Here is a 21,359-nt window from a genome sequence, read left to right as displayed (position 1 = left end):
AACAGTCTAGGGTCACTGAATGTTCGTCTAAAGACTTTGACTTTACCCTGTAGGTCACCCACACATCAGGCATTTGAGTAATGACTTCCGGTTTTTTCCATGTCTGCAAACTTTTGTCTATTATTTACTTAGACTTTTAATTAATTTTGACATAATTTTTTTAATAAAAGGAATTGTTTTAAAGTACTCATGCACCACTTAAAAATCATCTTGCATGCCCCCAGGAGAACCCCTCCTTTCTTTGGGAAAACCTACTCTAGGTGATAGAAAGCAATCAGAGAGTTTTTACCTGGGGGAGTGACATCAAATAATACCTGAGGGAGAAACCAGTAGTGGTTTGCAGGAAAGAAGCAGGAAAGTATCCAGACAAGACACCAGTTAGAGAGGCTCTTGCTGTGGTCCAGGGTGGATATAATGAGGACCTGAACAAAGTCAATGGCATTGAGACAGTGGAAGACAGAATGTAAGGGAACCAATAGGACCTCTCTCCTCTTACATCCCTCATGAGTTCCTTCACTGAAGAACGTGGGTTTTTATAGTCCCTATAAAAACCTGTCTGCACCCATAAAGCATAGGATCAGAAGTCTATAAATAAGCTCAGCAAGAATGCAGCCAGAGCTATAGTTCTTTTGTTTTCCAGAGGCACCTCGGACTAAAAAATGGTTCAGATTCATTCAGAGTTCAAGATCCAGAAAAGGTAAAACAAGCACACACTCTTCTAGATCTAGGCAAACTCTGGTGGGGAGAGAGAATACATGCACTTAGCTGGTAAATTTGTCAACAGTATGTTACATGTCATGTGAAAAGCTGTCCACGCCTAAGAATAAAGGAATCCATAAGGGTGGACCAGAAGGCTCTGTGGCCCACCCAATTTTTTTCTGCACACTCATTCACTTGAGATGAATGCCTGTCACTGTTAGCTTCTCAGGACTTGACTATGATCTTTTTAGAATTACCAAAATTATACCCAGAATGTATATAATACCTCATCCAAAAGAGCTCTATTTTATTGTTGGATAAAAATTAGTGCTGTTCAAGTGGAAGCAACTTAAAGCACTCACCTTCAGTGTGGAAAGACAGCTTGCCTAAGAATTCTTGAAAAGTTCAGTGGTTTCTGCCCCTTTGTAATTATTAAAACTGAAGGCAGTGTGTTGTGCTCCAGCATAGCACAGTGGTCTCTAATGGATGTCATGGCTATAACCTTAAAATGAAAGAAAGAAGCATAGATTCAATAATGATCAGGATGATCAAAAAGCCAAGGCAGGAGTTAAAGAAAATTTTAAAGAAACAAATATTTTTCAGAATCTCAGCAGTGAACATGGAACTAGATTATCATAGGTCTTCTATTTATTTGAAAGAATTAAGTAACTTAAACACTTGATAAAAAGTCTCTGGCCCTTTAACACACCAGTGATGACCAGGCAGCTTCTAGTATTTCTACTCAAGCCCCAGTAAACACGGGCAATCACTTGCCTCTACATTGATTCCAAACACACTGGACACCCTGCCATTGACTGTTTAGAGCTAATTTTAGTCTCAACCTTTCCATTTTTCCAGTCTGCTGCTGACACCTTAAGGGCTGAGCAGGGTTCTGCATATATTTCCACTTAAAATTTGAATTGTGATAAAGCACATGACCTAAACACAGTGACGTTGGCTTTTGACTCTGTTGTCTGTATTATAAATCAGTCATAATTTCATAATTTCATAATGACTTAAAGTTATGATGAAAACTTAATATTTGTCTTCAGAGGCCCATTCTTCTGATCAGGAATTTCCTTGATTTGTCTTGATTTTCCTTTAGATCTTTCATGGGTCCTGTTCTTGTGTGGACCCGAGGTAGACAGTGCTGAATTAAAGGAATCACCTATTACTTCAATTTGCAGCAGCTAGAATTTGCAGGGAAAAGGAAAGAGAGGCTCATGCTGGCATGTGAATATAAACTCCAGGAAAGCACACATTGGATGTAGCTTATGAGCTGTGTCCCCACACTAAGCAGAATATATTACAATATAGATACTCAAAAAATATGTCTTGAATTGAATAAATAAGTGCCAAAAACGAATGAAAGAGCATTCTTTGGCTATTGCTAGCTAAAGCTACAATAACTAACAACTTCAAAATATTGTTGACTTACAGTAACAAAGGCTTACTCCTTTCTCAAATTATATGTTAACTATCACCTTGCAGTGGCTCGGTCCCTGGTGTCTTATACATTTCAGGATCTAGGCAGAAGGAAAACTCCCATCTGAGGCAGGCCATTCTCCTGGCTGACGAGAAAGGAGAGGAGTCTAGTAGAAACACCTTAGCTGAAACCCTAAGAGTCTCCTCTTCACTGCTGCTTACATTTCATTGGCCAACACTAGACCCATAGCTAAGCCTGACTGTGGGTTGGGGAAGTAGACTGGCTCCAGAGAGGCATTTGTGGTCCTGTGAGCATGTGATCCATCTATGGGAAAGGATCTCATGAATCATCAAGGGCAATAGCACAATCTACCACAGAAGGAAATTCCAAAATTTGAGAAATTGTACTTTGTGGTTCTCAGTCTTAACAGAATTGCCATGTAGTTTATTCTATAAATATGATAAAGAAAATTCTATCTAAAATTTTTTTTGTATATTGAAGTAGTTTGTTGAAGATGTGCTTTATATTATTTTACACAGGCAGTTGTGGGTTACAAATAGTGTAACCTGACATGAGGAAAGTTGGTGTTTAATTAAATGGTTAGGACAGACTTGGGGATGGCAAAACTGGCCCTGTGTACTTTTCTCTCTTGTTCTTGATTGAAGTCAAGCAACTGCCATTTTGTTTCTCAATTTATGTCTTCGCTTTTTTTCCCCCAAATTTCAAAGCAGGAAATTTTTCTCTAAACTTAAAAGATTTTTTTTAAACTAATATTTATTTTGATATGGTGAGCTTTTGGGTCCCTTTATTCCATTTGGTCTTCTAAGTGATCTTATTGTTATTACAGTTGCAGATGGGGAAAAGAAGTTGATAGAACTTAGCCAAGGCCCTACAGTTAATACGGTGTTAAGCTGAGGTGTCAACCCAGAGTCTCATCTCTTAACCATTTCACATGTCTGTAACCTTGATTCTCATGCTTTTCCCCTCTTTCTTTCTCTGTAAACTTTAAAGAATAAATAGATGAACACGTAAAAAACACATATATGTACTCATAAAATACACCTGTATTGGAAGGGCTGATCTAAAGTAGGACAGTCCGCCCTGACTGGTGTGGCTTAGTTGGTTGAGTATGTCCTGTGCACCAAAAGGTCACTGATTCATGTCTTGGTTGGCGCACATGCCAGGGTTTCAGGTTAGATCCCAGTCGGGGTGTGGCAACCGATCGATGTTTCTCTCACCTGGATGTTTCTCTCCCTCCCCCTCTCCCTTTCTCTCTTTCTAAATAAATAAATATAAATCAAGTAGGGCAGTCCATGATGATGTCTTGGATAAGTGGGACCACCATAAGCCCACCAGCATTTAAAGAGCAAAGTTGTGGGAAAAGAATCATTGCTTGGAGACTAATGTTGGTATATTTTGGAGTTCTAGAATGGAACTGGAGAAAAATTTAGAGAAAACACCAAAAGGACTTAGTATTAAATTCACAAAAGTCTCAAGGTGCATCATTATGAATATACTGAAGATATATGAATTATATATTAAAAATATTTTTGTAAGAGATAAGTTTATAGATAATAATTTTGTTGGTTTTTATTTTTTAAATTCTTTACAAGAGCAGAATTTTACATCAGCAGAATTCCCTCCCCCACCTAATATTTATATGATGTATAGATATTGGAGCATGACTTCTAGGGCCTATGGGAGCTAGAAGTCACTGTATTCTTAACAAATAATACCTGATCACAGTTTATCAGTTAATTTCACACTTTATGTTTTGTTAAGATCATAAATGATTTAATGAGTAAGTTTCCTTATATTGTGATCACTTCTGTCCTTCATTCTTCCTTTGATATTCTTCCAAATTTAGGTCAAATACAATACCAGTTCTTCCTTAAACTCCTAGTTCTCAGTGCTAGTCTCAGCTGTTTGGTTTTGGGTTTTTTTCTTCTTGTTTTTTTCAGTATCTCTATGACTTTTGCCTGGACTTTCTCCAGTTAACCAAATCCCATTGTATGTCTTGGCCTCACTGAGTTAGACTCCTTAGGGGTGATCTTTCTTTACAGAGGAAAGACATGTTAGTTTTTGCCTAATTTTGAAACATGGTGATAACCCCAGTTTCCATGGGTTGAAAATGTTGTGGTCTGCAGGCTAGAAACTTACAAATATTTGGCCCCGTGGGACCACTAGGACCTGCTTGTGGATTTGCCAGTTGTAACCTTCTCTTCATTCCTTCTTTGTCTTTCTAAATTGTAGGGCCTTAAAGCTGCTGACAACGATCCCACAGCTCCACCATATGACTCCCTTTTAGTCTTTGACTATGAAGGCAGCGGCTCCACGGCTGGGTCCCTGAGCTCCCTAAATTCCTCAAGTAGTGGCGGCGAGCAGGACTATGACTACCTGAACGACTGGGGGCCGCGCTTCAAGAAACTCGCTGACATGTATGGTGGAGGTGATGACTGAACTTCAGGGTGAACTTGGTATTTGGACAAGTACAAACAATTTCAACTGATATTCCCAAAAAGCATTCAGAAGCTAGGCTTTAACTTTGTAGTCTACTAGCACAGTGCTTGCTGGAGGCTTGGGCATAGGCTGCAAACCCATTTGGGCTCAGCGGGAATATCAGTGATCCAATACTGTCTGGAACAACACTGAGCTCAGTTACACTTGAATTTTACAGTACAGAAGCACTGGGATTTTATGTGCCTTTTTGTACCTTTTTCAGATTGGAATTAGTTTTATGTTTAAGGCTTTAATGGTACTGATTTCTGAAATGATAAGTAAAAGACAAAATATTTTATGGTGGGAGCAGTAAGTTAAACCATGATACGCTTCAACATGCTTTTGTTACACTGCATTTGCTTTTATTAAAATACCGAATTAAACAAACAAACAAAAACTCATGGAGCGATTTCATTATCTTGGGGGGTGAGATCATGAGAATGGAAAATGTACATTACTTCTAGTTTTAGACTTTAGATTTTTTTTTTTTCACTAAAATCTTAAAACTTACGCAGCTGGTTGCAAATAAAGGGAGTTTTCATATTACCAATTTGTAGCAAAATTTGAATTTTTTCATAAACTAGAATGTTAGACACATTTTGGTCTTAATCCATGTACACTTTTTTTATTTACTGTATTTTTTTCACTTCACTGTAAAAATGGTATGTGTACATAATGTTTTATTGGCATAGTCTATGGAGAAGTGCAGAAACTTCAGAACATGTGTATGTATTATTTGGACAATGGATTCAGGTTTTTTGCATGTTTATATCTTTCGTTATGGTAAAGTATTTACAAACAGTGACATTTGATTCAATTGTTGAGCTGTAGTTAGAATACTCAATTTTTAATTTTTTAATTTTTTTTTAAATTTTTTTCTGTTTTTGTTTTTGTTTGGGGAGGGAGAAAAGTTCTTAGCACAAATGTTTTACATAATTTGTACCAAAAAAAAAAAAAAAAGAAGAAAGAAAGGAAAGGGGTGGCCTGACACTGGTGGCACTACTAAGTGTGTGTTTTTAAGAAAAAAATGAAAAAAAAAAAGCTTTTAAACTGGAGAGACTTCTGACAACAGCTTTGCCTCTGTATTGTGTACCAGAATATAAATGAACACCCCAGCGTTCTGAATAAAATGCTAATTTTGGATCTGGTGACTGGTTTGAACTTTTTTTTCTACTTAAACTGCTTTGAATGTTGCAAAGCTTCTGAGTCCTGGAGTTTCGTTGAGAACAATAGTACAGAAATTTGTATTTGTCCTTGCACTGTTCACCGTTGAAGCCTTAGCATGGCAGCCGAGCCCAGTGAGCAACGGCGAGAATCGAATCCTGGGGCATCTCCTCCTGCTGTGGAAGACAGGCATCGGTGCCGCGGGACTAGACTGTTCTGGTGGTGGGACGCAAATCGCATCCTTAACTTCAGTGACCTCTGTGGGATTCTTAATATCACCCGTACTTTAATTCCCTTCTGCTCAAGCTTATGGTTACGCTGACTCTAACGGGCCTTTCTCCTTAGCACAGCAGCAAAGGGAAGAGCTCAGTCAGGAGTTAGCGGACGGGCCTGGAACGGCGGTGGACACCTGGAATTCTCAGGCAGCTCACTGAAGCCATTGTTTTATGTACTTAGTGAAAGATACTTTGGTGTGACTGACTTCTGTTCATTGACTTGACCATTTTTTTCCAGCTTTATTGAGGTATAAATGATAAATAAAATTGTATTCATTTAAGGTGTGCAATGTCATGATTTGAAGTATGTATACATTATGAAATAATTTCCACAATCAAGACATCCATCACCTCACATAGTTATCTTTGTGTGTTCGTGTGTGTTTGTGTGTGTGTATGGTGACAACACTTAACATCTACCTGTTAAGCAAATTTCAAGTGTTCAGTATAGTATTAGCCTGATATAGTCACAAAGGACAAAAATGGAAAACAGCCTTACTAAATTTTGTTCAGTTGCTTATGTGTCTTAACTATGATTCATAAGTGAATTTTAAGAGATGAAGGAATTCTCACTGTATTTTTCTATTTGCTTCATGATCATTATTTACCATATATTCTTATACTGTACAGTTTGAAAAACATTTATGCAATATACCTCCTCTAATTAACTCCAGTACTCTTGTGTTACTTTTCTAATAATTAAATGCCAGAGCTCACCTCTGGGAGTTTCCATAATGAAACTTACTAAATTTGCTAATTGAAATAGTCTTTTCTAAAATGTATTCTTAGACTGTGCTTCTGTGTTGCTATACATCCAAATGAAAACTGAACTATATATATTTTTTTTATTTGTGGACACTGTTACAGATTTTTAAATCAAATTTTGCAATATTTAAAATTTTCATCACTTAGGTAAACAAACACTCTTCCAATTATTTCTTTTCTTTTTTTATGCTTTTATTGACTTCAGAGAAAGGAAGGGAGAGGTGGAAGCATCAATGATGAGAGAGTCATTGACTGGCTGCCTCCTGCACACCCCACACTGGGGATCGAGCCCGCAACCCGGGCATGTGCCGACCAGCAATCAAACCAGCGGTCAGCGCTCAACCACTGCGCCATGCCGGCTGGGCCAGTTATTTCATATATTTGATGTACAGTCACAGACTGTATGTAATATAGAGTATTCGAAAAAATGTATGTACACTTTAACAACTGATAGCTGTTAAATGAAAATGAAACCTATTTTAATAAAGTCTGCCTTTATAATTATTCAGAGTCTGTCTACATTTTGGGGGGACACCCTATATTTACGTAAACTTTAAGCATTAATAAGAATAAGCATTCTATATATACTCAGTAAATGTAAACATTAATATTTTTCAAAACTTACCTTTTTTTGCAGAAGTAGTACATGTTTCTATTTCCCTTGTATAAACATTTTTTCAAAAAAACAAACAGGAAACCAATAAAAACTGGAAGCCCCCTGCCCTGCTATTGGAGGAATTTTTGTTAGCTGTTTGATATGTAATTTCTAATACTTTTAATAAGCATTTTTACACACACATTTCTATAAAGATTATATTTTGTTTTCATGAAAATGGGATTGAATGTGATACATTTGCTGTAACTTGCCTTTTTCACTAAGCATATGTTTTGAATATTTTTTCATATTAGTGTGTGTGTGTATCTATATACATATATATATATATCATTCTTTTTAATTGCTATATAGTATTCTTTAATATGAACATAGTTAAATTAATTCAACCATTTCTTAAGTATTTTCACAATTTTTTTCACTACTTGGAACAATGCTACAGTTAACATCCATTTCTCTGCGTGGGGGTATTTCTCTAAATGAGATGGTTGGAGGTGGGACTGCTAGATTAAAGAATGTGGAGAGAAGTAAATTAAATACGGCTGAAATTGTGTTTTCATGTTACCTCTCAGAGTGCCATTTAGCCAGAAGAAGATGAGCTTTGTAAAAGCCCACAACTTCCTCTTTTGGCAAAAGGACTGACTTTATGCAGCTCAAAATAGCAACCACAAAATGTAAGACAATCTAGCCAATGCCCTAGTCTTTCTTCTTTGGAAGTTAGCCGTTGAGTCAGGCCACAGTACTAGTTTCAAGTACTCTGTGAAATGAATGTAATTATGTGATAAAATAAAACCTTGAAAACTCTCAGTGTGTTTTACGAATCCCATCCAGAAACAACGTTTTCCCAGGTCGTTCCTAGTGATTTGGATCTTTCTGCAGCATTGCCAATAAAAAACATGCATGCAGAGTGCTAGAATCACTGTGAAATGGGTGATTTTTCATGATAAATGTATATGCATTTTAAATTTTAATGAAACATGTCCAAAGTGTCCTAATTAAAGACTGAACCAATTGACGCTCCTGACAACACTACACAAAAATCTATGGACCCTCATCCTCAACAGTCTTGGACATTACATGTTTAAACGTTTTGCCAATATGATGGGCAACAAAAAATACCTCCTGCTAATTATGGCTTCCTGATTGCTAATGAAATGGGTTGGTGATTTTTTTCTTGTTTGTTAGCCATTTGTGTTACTCTAAATTGTCTATTTGAATTTCTCTATTGAATCACTTGGGTTTTCCAATTAATTAGTAAGAACCCATTATATGCATTTTTTTCCCGGTCCTTTGTTGATCTTGTAAATTAGCAAATCTTGTCTATGGTGTTTTTGTCTTACTGAATTTTTTTTTGAAGTGGTTTACTCTGGTCAGTGTTTTCAACTCTAGATTTTTGAGGTGTTCCCACCTCCAAATTATAAAATTATTATCGTTTATTGTTTTCTGTTTTTTTATTGGTTTACATATATGTAGCTCTTCAATTCACCTGGAAATTATTTCGTATGAGGTAGGAATCAAACTTTCATGAAAATTTCTAGATACATGGTGTACTTACCAATCACTACTTATTAAAAAGTCCAGATTTAACCCAATCATGTGAAATGCAACATTAATCATATACATGATTCCCATATAAATAAATGTATGTTTGTTTCTAGATAATTTATTCTGTTCCATTGATTTTTAAATTTAATTCCTGCACAATACTAGGTTTTTTTACTAGAATACCAGTTCTGACAAGCCATTCCACACACTGTTCTTCTAATGAAAATTTTCTATATTCTTTTTCAAATTTTTATTTTGTGCATAAATTTTAGAAACATTTTGTCAAGTTCCATTTCAAATTTTATTGGAAATTTTATTGAGTTGTGAGAAGTTAATAGTTTCACCTATCATCTCATCCAATACTATAATATCTTAACTTTTCAGAACATATATACACTTTCATCGAGTTTTATTGAATATCTCATTTTATTACACTGCTTAATAATTTTCATTGCTAGTATGAGTGGGACCTACTTTTCACAGCGTTTTTAATGTTTGGGTTTTTTTACTGCTGTACTGAAAATGTACCCACATTTATATATTTATTTTGTTTCTAATTGTCTTATTTTGCTCTTGTATTAGTTCTAATAGCTCTTTGGTGAGTCTCTTGTATTTCCCTGACAGATAATCATGACTGCAAATGATGACAGATTTCTTTTTCTGCTTTCCAAAACTAATAATTTATTTCTTGTATATTTAGTAATAATGTGGATCATAAGAATTTTATTGTTTCTGCCTATCTTAGAAAGATTTTGTATATTTCATCATTATATATAACATTTACTGTAGGTCTAGGTATATTTCATGGTATTTCTAGCTTACTTTGAGATCTGATGAATATACATGTTGCATTTTATAAAATGCATTTCCTTCATCTACAGAGATCACATACTAACCCATTAATATAGTGAATTATGCCATTAGATTTGCTAATATTGAATTAAACTTTTTGTAATAAACCATCCTTGGTCATTATGTTATTTTAATGGGCAACTAGTGTATTTGATTTGCTGTTTTACTCAGGAATTTAAAATTCTATGTAATTTTCATGCCCTTTTCTGATTTTTCACTATTCTTGCTCAGTTGTAGTCTGAGATTTATGCTGGTCTCAAATAAAGAATTAAGAAGACTGACGTTCCTTGTGTGCGTCTATATAAAAATCGTTTATATAAAATAGGATTGATTATTCATAAAAATTTGTTAGAATTCCATAATTCTACTATTGTGGGGATATGATTTTCCCTGGTAGGAATTAGTATACTAAGCCACTGTGCTGCTTTTGACCAACTTTATATAATCGTTTATATAAAATAGGATTGATTATTCATAAAAATTTGTTAGAATTCCATAATTCTACTATTGTGGGGATATGATTTTCCCTGGTAGGAATTAGTATATTAAGCCACTGTGCTGCTTTTGACCAACTTTCACATTTTAGTCTTCTTGGAAGGAAGTGTTTATTTGCTGTAGCTTTTAAAAAATGTATCCATAGAAAGTAGCATACAGTATTTTAAAAACCGGTCACACCTTAAGTTGTTTCCTTTTTTCCTTTTTTCTTCAGCAGAGTAGTTTAAGGTGTCTATTTATTGTTCTAGTAAAACAACTAGGTTTTCAATTTATTGATCTAGCACAGTGATTTCCAACCAGCTTGCTGCAAGAATTTTTTAAACCTACAATACCCGAGTTGTCAGGGACACTGACCTCTTTTCCCTTAGGTTGTCAAATAAAAAAGTGACAACAGCCAACACAATAGTACACATCCAGTGTGAATGAATGAACAGTATGCCCTTTTTTTTTGTCAGATCAACAAAAAGTAGAACATTTTTGGGTGTGCCACAGAATTTTAGTAATTAGTTTGTGTGTGCCATGAGATGAGAAAGTTTGAAAACCGCTGATCTAGCATATTTATTCACTTGATTATAGGGTTCACATTTTTCTAAACCTGTTACCTTTGTTTTTAAAATACCTAGTGTTCTATTTGTTTTTAATTGATCAGTTTCTGAGAGGTTTACTAACGTTTCCCAGTAGCTTTTGGATTTGTGGATTTCCAGGCCTCGGTGATACGCACTTAAACCTGTCCCGTCCTCTAGTTTGGATTGTAGCTTTTGTCAATGGGAAATGTATTGCTTGGCAACTATCAGTGCTTTGGGCTCTAAAGTCCATTTTGTCTGATATTACTATTTATATAATACTTGTCTTATTATTTGGGGGGAGCATTTGCCTAATAAATCTTGGTCCATCTCTTTATTGTTAAGGATTTTCAATGTAATTTTGCTTTTTACATCTTTGTAAACAACATATAAATTTAAAATTTTTATTTCACTGGCATTTTCAAACAGGCAGTTTAACACAGGATTGGCCAAAACATCAGTCTTGATAGTGATTTGATGTTTGCAGATCTCTGTCCTTGCAACCAGTAGCCTCCGATCGATCATGTATATTTAGAGGTGACCTCAGTGTGCTGGGGATGTGTGGAGACACTCTCACTGATTGTTCACTTGCTCTTCAGGGTATTTCCAGGCCACCAGCATGCGACTTGACCTGAATAGCAGAAAAAGTATTTATTAGTCAGGCCTCTGTTTTCTCTCATTTTTACCTCGTAGCTTTACGCTTATTTATTTAAAATCCACTATAGCTTTTCCTCATTGGGCGACTAAAAGTATCATTTCATATTCAAAGGAAAAACTGGGAGACCTAAAAGGTTCCTACTATCCTGAACTGTCACTTTTTTTTTTTTACTTATACAAAATGATAGATAATACAAATATAAAATCCCTAATGGTTATATTACTACCATGTGCTCAACAAGAATGAAGGAACAAAAAACTGTCCTCCCTGGAAAAATACCAGTTGACTGATTCCCTTTGAGAAGGCATTTTGAAAGGGGGAAGCAGCAAAACCATTTCTTTCTCTCTCTCCTGATGCAGCAAATTCAGTCTTACTATGGATATGATGTACTTTTTGATTGATCATTAGAGCTCTGTAAAGTTGGTAATAAAAGCTCACATGCCATTATTTTTTTCCTGTTTGTTAACCAGTCTGGCAAGAGTTCAGTGGATAGAAAAAGGGATGATGCTGCAGCAGCTAAAATGAGTTTGGGGGAGATTATTTGTAGATTTAAACAAATTCAGATTTCCTTCATTTTTCCTACAACAAATGATTGTGCTGACTGTAGGCACAACTTAAAGTTTGAGAATATATTTACTCCTTGTAAGTTTTTTAACAAAACATAAGTCCACATAAGAATGATGATACTGATTATTTTCAGTTTCTACTCTCAAGTGTAGGGTGAGGAGGGGTGGAGCAGATCTCTTGAAACACTTCTGTGAATCAGAGACACGATGGTGGACAGATACTTTGGGGCCATTGTCTTACTCTAATATGTATTAAGTATGTTGGGTTCATTTGTTCAGTTTTTAAGCTTGAACATGTCGACCTCAAGAATAATTTTTAGAAGTACTTCTATGTTTGGGAAGGCACGGTGAATTTAATTAAGTGGATGCCATTCGGCTCCTACAGTAATGTTTCTTGGTCTCTCTCCGCAGCTAACATACTTTGAATAAGTGACCTCACATTTAAGAATGTCAGGCCTTTATCTTGTATGTTAATACATAAACATTTATCAGTAATAGTCTATTTTTTCAGTTTCTATTTTGTGGGAAAGTTGTTGTTTTTTAATTCCCACCCGAGGATGTTTTTTTCATTGATTTTTCGGAAAGAGTGAGAGAGAGAGGCGAGGGAGAGCGAGAGAAACGATGTGAGAGAGACACACTGATTGGTTGCCCCCTGCACTCCGCCCGACTGGGACCAGGGGTCAGGCCTGCAGCCAAGGCACCGCCCTTGCCCTTGACTGCGAATTCAGCCCACGACCCTTTAGTTCGACGGCCGTCGCTCTAACCACTGAGAAAACCAGCCAGGGGAAAGATTTTTTGCATTGTACAATTTTAGAGTTTGCTGTCCTTTTTCTAACAGGGTTTTTGATTGTATATGGTTAAGACATTTATTGTACTAACATTTGGGGTCAAAGGAGAAATACAACAATATTGGATGAGAGCATTTTCTAATTTAGTTTGTTTTCATCTTAATGGTTTCTATATTTTGGCGGGCTACTTGAGACTGTATTTAATAATGTTTTTCTTGTTTCATTAGATAATTTTTTATCTTCCTGTTTTAACTGCATCTTGATCTGTAAGTATCAATAAAGGCATCAACAATCACAGACTGAAAGAAAATTCTTTCCTTTGCCACAGGGCTTTTTCCACCTTCTGTACTTACTTCATATCATTGCACTAGATCTCTGCATTTTGGGAGTAATACACACTGATTCAATGCCTTATCTTCCCAGGCCCCAAATAAACATTATAAGTTGAAGTTGACTTCATTTGTGTTTGGAGAAAACACAACCATATAGATTATATTGAACTCAAACTGTTGCTAGGTTCAAGTAAACCCGTATACACACACACATCCAACAACATGTATAGATTTTAACAATGAGTTCTTTTTGTGTGTAGGCACTACTGTTCACTTGGCATACTCTCTCAATCCATACAGTTAATTACCCTATTTCATCATTTTTCATCACTTCTAATAGACATCATTTCCTCCCCCTACAATTTAACAATTCTAGGATCAGCAAGCGTCATACAATCATTGAGTGAGTTCCAGCCTGATGGCTGGGTGCCGCTGTTGTGTGGAAATTGCACCTTGACCCTTTTTGGTAGCAATAAAGCACTAACATCAGAGTGTCCTTGAGTCTATGAAATATGTATTAAGGCATATGAAGTCACTTTTCTTTTCCCCAGTTACTTTAGACGGAGAAGCCACAGCAGCAGTTATGTGGCTTGTCCACTAACACTCAGCTACTAAGCAGCAGAGCCAAGATTTAAGCCCAGCTCTCTGGCTCCTGAGCTCACACTTATCTCTATCACTCAGCTGTAGCAGACACTGAGTGAAAAACCACAGAGCTGAGTGAACGAAGGAAAAAGCTATTCCACTGCACACTTTCATTGATGTTAGGTTGTACCATATAGGATTGCCAGTTTTGCACGTCAAGACAGTCAAATAATTCACATACCTAACTTAAAATTTTAAGTTATTTCAACCTAAATTTAAAGAATAAATCATACATTTTGCAAGGAAAGGTACATACCCTAATACACACTGAGCACGTTAGGATGCATGTGAGAGGGAAGGAAATCAGAGACTCCGGGATGAGAGGGAAACATTTTTTTAAATTTAATAACTTCTTATATTCACTAAGTACTTCTCTCACGCTGCCCCCACCAGGACTGGTACATTCCTAGCATTCCTATTGGTCCGTCTCTCCCTGGTCCCCGGCAGATGGCAGACAGCTCTGTGTTCTGTTGACCCAGGGCCTAGAAAGCTGCCCAGAGCATCCACTATCAGCCACTGTCAACCGTGGCTCTCACGCAGGGACACCGAGATCCGCCTGCCATCTCTGGCCCAAACGTTTCATTTTCCAGTTGTAAGCTGAACAGTTTCAGAAAACAAAGTAACATTTCTAAGCTCTGGGGAGACATTTAGTCTGCTAGCAGAAACTCATATTCTCCACTGAGAAAGGTGAATCTTTTTTGTTACTTTATCCAACATAGTTGGTTTGTTTTTCCAATATCCTGACTTCTGGCCCCACAGAGCATTACAACCGCCTCAGCTGCCTGGAGGAGAAACTCACACTTTACGGGAAGGCGCAGACTGGCATGGTTCTCCCCCGATCCATATCCTGCGCCTGCTCCCTAATGAATGCATAACCTTCAAAAATGCCCTTGGTCGTTTGGTGTCCTTGTCTGTAGAACGGGTATGTCGCATGGCTTTTGTGAGGGCAGCGCCTGGGACTGGAACACAGTAAGCACGCCTTAAATGTTAGCTCTGGTTATCAAGACAGTCATAGTTACCCCATACCCGTGTCCTTTTATGCAGGCATACCTCGGCGATGTTGCAGGCTTGGTTCCAGACCACTGTTGATAAAGCAACTGTCACAGTAAAGCAAGTCACAATCTTTTTGCCAGTGGACAGTTTTGCCTCCAAGTTGTATAAAAAGCAGGACCACGGAGCGCAATAAAGTGACACGCAACAGAATGAGGTATTCCTGTAAATTAAAAAAGAAAAAATGTTTTATTCTCAAAATACTTTTTCACTTTAACTTTCAATGTAATCTCTTGTTTTTTCAAAGACAATTGACAAGGTTCAGTTGGAACGTTCGTAAGAACTTTACGATTCTGTAATACATGTTCTTTTTGCCCTTTTGATATATGCACTTACCTTGATTAGAGACTTTATTTTACCTCTTTAAGTTGAAGAAAATCTTAGTGTTAATTTTCTGCATTCTGTGTTTTAAACTCTTACTATGATTAAAAGGAGTAGTAAATATGTTTTATATAATGTATTGAGCCCTAATTGTCAAGTTTATTGAAGTAAAATAGTTCAAGATTCTAGGCCCCAATGGCCAGAATGCTTGCTTACCTGTCAACGTTGCTCCCATAAGTCTCCAGCTCTGGGAGAACATCCAAGTAAGTAAATCCAGGAAAGTCAGAACTACAGAAATTCTAAAAATTGACTAAATTGCCTGGAAATGATAGATCCTAAGGAGATCAAACTTTATTACTGTGGAGATTTTCCCTGTGGATTTGGGCATGAAAAAAATGCAGACTTACTAACTCAGCTATGTGAGCACAGTCATCTATTTTAGGTTGGCTCACCTAATTCTAAATCCACTTTCTAATATTTCCCTTCTTAATAGTACCATTCTTCTTAAACTCTTTGAATGCATGCAAGGAAATCTTTCCAAAATTAGGTCATCATGCAACATTAAACTTTAATAGCAGGATGTACAGGGCGTAGAAGCAAATATATCAAATTGCTTTTTGTTAATCATGATTACATTTTTTTACAAGGACTTAATGCCAGTATCACTCAGTTTATTAAATCACTCAGTATACTGAAGAATGTTAAATGAGATAATTGATGTGAAGATTTTTTATAAACTGTAAAGGGCTGTATAAATGTTAGGTTCCAAATATTAAATTAATAACTTGGAAACCTGAATGGCATATCAATCATCAAAAAGATACTACTTAGCCCGATTGGGCGTGGCTTAGTGGTTGAGCATCAACCTAGGATCCAGGAGATCGCGGTTCGATTCCCAGTCAGGGCACATGCCCGGGTTGCAGGCTCAACCCCCAGTCAGGGGCTGGCAGGAGGCAGCCGATCAATGATGACTCTCTCATCTCTGATGTTTCTATCTGTCTCTCTTCCTCTCTCTGAAACCAATAAAAATATATTAAAAAAAAAAAAAAGACACTACTTAGATTGAAGCCTCAAATATGTCTCTCTTGGTACCGAAAGCTAGTACTAGCTGTCCAGAACTAACTGATGACCTAACCTGGAGAAACAAGACAAAGATAGAGCTATTAGTCTGTACTTCTATTTGTTTGCTTGATGATTCTTATTTTCTCAAATAATTTGTTATAACTATGACTTCTTAATGGTAGAGTAAAATGAGTAAATGATGTGACGAAACAATTTCTTGTCCTTTGACGGGTACTTACTGTCTTTTATTGTCTCTACACGTTGTTGATTCTTCTATTGTCAAACCATAATTCTAGCATGACTACACTAGTTGTCTAGGGAAAAATGCAATATAAAAATAAATCATGGAGATCCTGAAAAACGGAAGAGCCATAATCTCAGCCAAGGAGACTGAAGTCAGTCTCAGGGTGGAAAAGAGCATGGCTACTCAGATAAGCATTAAATACAACAATTCCCCAAATCAAACACAACAATATCAAAGAGATAGCAAGTGTTCTTTTAATAAGGAAATACAGCCAAGGAGGTAGAGAGACTTGATGAAGGATGGTGGAGTCATTGGTGAGTGTTTTCCAAACTTACACATTAGAATCCCTGGGGATCTTTAAAAATACTGATGCTTGGTTCCCACCCCAAAATACCTAAGAACACAGCCTGAGCACATGAACTTGCGATGCAGAATTGCCCAAGCAAAGACCAGTCTGAGTTTGCTTGAAAACATCGTTGGGATCCCATCTGACAGAGGAAGTTGGTGATCGTATGGAGGAACACTATGAAATGTCCCAGGACGGTTCCAAAGGAAGCAGATAATAAGATGATTGGCGTGCAGAAAGTTTACAGGGAGGGCTTTGGAAATCTGTGCTTGTGGGGAAAAGATTAATAACAGGAACATTTAATAACCAATTTCAGTTTATTTGCACTGTTGTATATAAACCATCCCCTCCATTTCCACGATAAAAAAACACGTAGGAAGGTTTGGGGATTTTGTTTTGTTTTTTGTCATAGTGTATGTTCCTGATGTTTTGTGGAAATAGTAAAGATTCAGTAGAAATGTTGGTGCAGTGCGGGGGAGGGTGTAGCAGATTGAAACAGAAGTAATGGAGCTCTTAAGGACATGAAAACCCAGGAGACATCTACAATTGCAGTTATTTTTATTACCCGTGCATTTGCCACAGCAATTAGCTCATATGTGAAAGGGTCTGTGTGCTTGTTCTACAGTGGAAGAAAATGTAGAAAAACTCAGTAGGTCCTAATGTACAGCCAAACTGAGAGGGGAGAAAGTCCAAGAAATAAAGGGCTTGAGAAATGCAGGATGCGTTCCAGGAAATGCAAGGAAAGAGGGAAAAGTCATCTGATCCAGGAGGTCCACAAACATTCTCCTGACAAATAGTAGTTCTTTGTGTAATAATTTATAATTTAAAGGAAATGCTTCTAATTATATTGTGTTATAAAGAAAATATCCAGAAAGTAATAAAGTATAATTGGTTAAAGTAAAGAGGTATTGCGGAGAATTCATTTCTACTTATTAGAACTAAGTAGCATCTTCTAAAAATTTTTTAAATTTACTTTAATCTTAGAGCTTTGAGAAAAGGTTTTCAACTGGAAGAAGATAACCTAAAGATTCTACTTTTTATCACCTGAAGAATGTTGGTGTCAGATATAAGAATTACTAATTATAAAATTCATTAGGATACATTAGAACAAATATGGTCTACAACTACTGACTGTATAGTCAAATTACATAGCCAATGTATAAATACTATGTGTACTTTACAAAATGTATGCTTATAGTTTTGAAAAGGTGAAAAAGCAATTTACTAGTGTTTTCAAAATTAAATGCAAGCTATAACTCTCCATTCACAGCAGTTGATTTTTTTACTTGACTACCTGGGTTATATATTTTCTTGATTAGTTGAAATACTGGGCTATTCAGTTTATGTCAAGAAAGCTTAAAATGTAATCCCAAATTTTGACTTCCTACTAGTATTACCATCATCTTGTGCACACTATAGATCTTTTCAATAAATAGTGGACAGAATTTTGAGAGAAAATTAGATCAGATGGCTAAGTGTATAGATTATTTTCATGTTACCCAGTGATACATATCAGTGATTACTGGTGAAAACACTAAAAAGGTATATTAAAAGTAAAAATAGGATAAATTAACCTAGTGTTATAATAGTGCTAAAAACCTTTACTTTACACATATCTTACACTTATTGATGTGCTTTAAGTAAGTTATATTACTTGATCCAAACATCAATCCATCTTTTAGTTGAGTACACTAATGTTAAAAAAAGTTGCCTAAAATCACATTGTGGATTACAGAGTTTGGAGGAAATCTTAGCATGTCAAATTATAAAATCCCATATTTTTAATTACTATATATTCTTTTAATTAAATTTTCATTTTATTTATAATAAATATTTATAAAAACTAGTTTTATCTCCAAAAAAGCAAGCTTTCAGACTTCTCACAAATTTTACATGTCTGGTAAGATGTCAACGTTTTAATAAAGTATTCAAAAGTTGACCTTATAATGAAAATGCTGTTAATGTTCCCAGCAAAGAGAAATAAAATGTAGGATTTCAGGATGTTAGCTATCTTAACATAAGATTATTCTTTATTTTGAATTTGAATAAATGCAACTATTCATCTTGCATTTTTTTCCTTTGAATTAGCACATGAAATTGGCATTAACAAAGGTTTTCTTTTGAATTAGAAAATTGTTAATATTGAGATTGTTTTATTACTTTGAGTAAAGTTAATATCAGCCCCTTCTTTCAAGTTTTTTTCCAGGCCAGAGAGAATAAAAAGATAGAGGAGATAAGAAAGAAAAATATATAATTTATGCAAAACTGAGTGAGGAATAGTTTGTTCTGCTTGTTAGAAGGAGCTGGGAGGTAGCCAGATTCAAGGAATCAGGAATGCTGTATAGTGTAGTGAAGAGAAGGCTTGGGGAGCTGGAGGTCCTGAATTAGTATCCCAGAATTAATTGCCAGTTACTAATGACGTGACCACATATGAACCAACAGTGTAGGCGCTGGCATCCTCATGAGCACCACAGGCATAATAATGACTGCCGTGTACTTAACTTAAAGGACTATTATGACAGGCAAAAAGAAAAGGTATATGAAAGATTTCTGTGTAATGTAAATGTATATAAATTTTAATTTTGATCTTTTAACTTTGCCTAGTGATTATCACAGCAGTTGTTCATTATGAATAAGCCTGTGAACTGAGTCTATAACTCCAGCTCAGCTTTCCATGGTCAAGAAAAGGTGAAATTAAAGCCATAAAACTAAAAATATCTGACCTTCCTTGGATGATCTATTTTCTGCCAATGTTATAGTTGTGTTTATAGCACAGGAGGGTAATATAGTCATTCATATAAATCTAGTGAAGGATCGTTAAAAGAGTTTTGTTAAATTTAATACTTTAAATGGGATTTTTAAAAATGGTTTTTAATCTTTAAGAGACAAATCTTGCAGTGCAAGAAACTTACACCATGTTATATGTCAATTATATCTCAATAAACCTAGAAATAAAGTAAATTACATTAAAATAAAATAAAATGGTTCTCATAAAGTCCTGTGGTCAGTAGCCAAAGAAAGCACATTTGTGTGACTATTTTATTACATTTTAGTGTTAATAGATAGTTCGGCACTTAATGTGATTATGTTTTATCTAATAACTGTTATGAAAATTGTTATATGGCCCTTTAAGGGAGATGTTGGTTTAGAAAATAACTGATCTTTAGGGTAGGAAAGTGATAACATGCTAAAATTGAAAAGGGTGTCTGAAAGAAAATCCAACAGTATCAAACTGACAATAGACCACTCTGACTCCTAGTAGGAAAAGAAATCTATTCCTTCTAGTTGCAGTAATGGAACCTTCACTTGCTTGAAAGGAAATCTGTACATCAAAGCACAAATGGCTCTCAGATTGCTCTCAGAATCATGTCAGAAAGCGATGGGAACTGACACAACCCACTGGCTCGCCTGATGGACATAGACGTAGACAGCGAGCAGCATAAACCAGCCCTGAAATGGGAGCAGGCAGAACCAGGAAAAGACACAGTCTTTACAATATGCGTGTGCTTGTGTTTTTTAACATACCCGATGTACATTACATAAAATGGTATTTATAGAGGAATCACACTATTTGGGGGTATATTTTATCCTATTATGTGTTTATTAAAATGAAAAGAACATATGCAAGTCAGTCATCATCTCACCCTTTCATAATCATGTGAGAAATAGTTTGTGTATATTAGTTGACAATATCTTCTTTTTCTTTAATTTACGTTATCTCAGTAAAACTATTCACGTGGATACGAAGGAAGTCAAGCTCTTCAGTCAAAGCTACCTAAATTATCGGCACTTGCTAATACATTGTGGCAATAAAGTGAATAAGTTCTAATAATTCTTACCTGGATTTTGAAAACGTTAGTTAAGAATAACTTTAAATTTCTAAGAAAATATGTACTGATGCACAAAGCCATGTTGTTTAAATCCCAGAAACTTCCAGGTGCTTTTCCTGAAGTACCTTTTGACTCACCAGTCAGATTCAAAACTTAATGACTTTGGGCATCCAAAATTGACTTCAGTTCTCAAAGTAAAAGCCACTATGTTAGGCCCAAGACATACCTTTTTCTTCTAAGGTAATAAATATTTATTTCTTCCTCTCTCCCTCTCTTTTTCTCCAGCCTAAGAACGAAAATGAAGAAAATTCAATTAGACAACTAGTGATTGTATCAAATGTTCAGGAAATGCTATAGATTTCAGGAATAACATATATTATGATTTATTTGAGTCATGGTGATGATTAAACAATTTTTAGTTCATAATGTGTTTGCATGTTTTTTAGATTAATAGTTGAAAGTTAGAGGATCTATTTCCATAAAGGCCAGAGTATATGAATATGCTGGATTCACTACTGATGAAGATATAGTTTTGATTAAACAGAAATTTCCTTTATATAAAATTGATACAGAAGGTCATGCATTTTAGTGTAAGAAGTTTCTTTAACATTATCACCAGTTTCC

The 21,359-nt window shown here is 35.8% G+C and overlaps 1 protein-coding gene across 1 annotated transcript in view; it reads left to right on the top strand.

Moving 5' to 3' along the window:
* The window catches only part of CDH2 (cadherin 2), a 207,880-nt gene extending 202,113 nt beyond the window's left edge, over positions 1–5,767 (top strand). The window contains exon 16 of the mRNA XM_087819025.1: positions 4,379–5,767. Coding sequence (XP_087675151.1) covers positions 4,379–4,585 — 207 coding nt within the window. The 3' untranslated portion in view covers positions 4,586–5,767. The remainder of the gene's footprint in view (positions 1–4,378) is intronic.
* Positions 5,768–21,359: the final 15,592 nt, after the last annotated feature.

Source organism: Miniopterus natalensis, chromosome 7, assembly GCF_054644295.1.
Source record: "Miniopterus natalensis isolate mMinNat1 chromosome 7, mMinNat1.hap1, whole genome shotgun sequence".
Taxonomy (NCBI): Eukaryota; Metazoa; Chordata; class Mammalia; order Chiroptera; family Miniopteridae; genus Miniopterus; species Miniopterus natalensis.
Note: the sequence above shows the minus strand (reverse complement) of the source record. Positions and strands in the feature narration are given on the sequence as shown.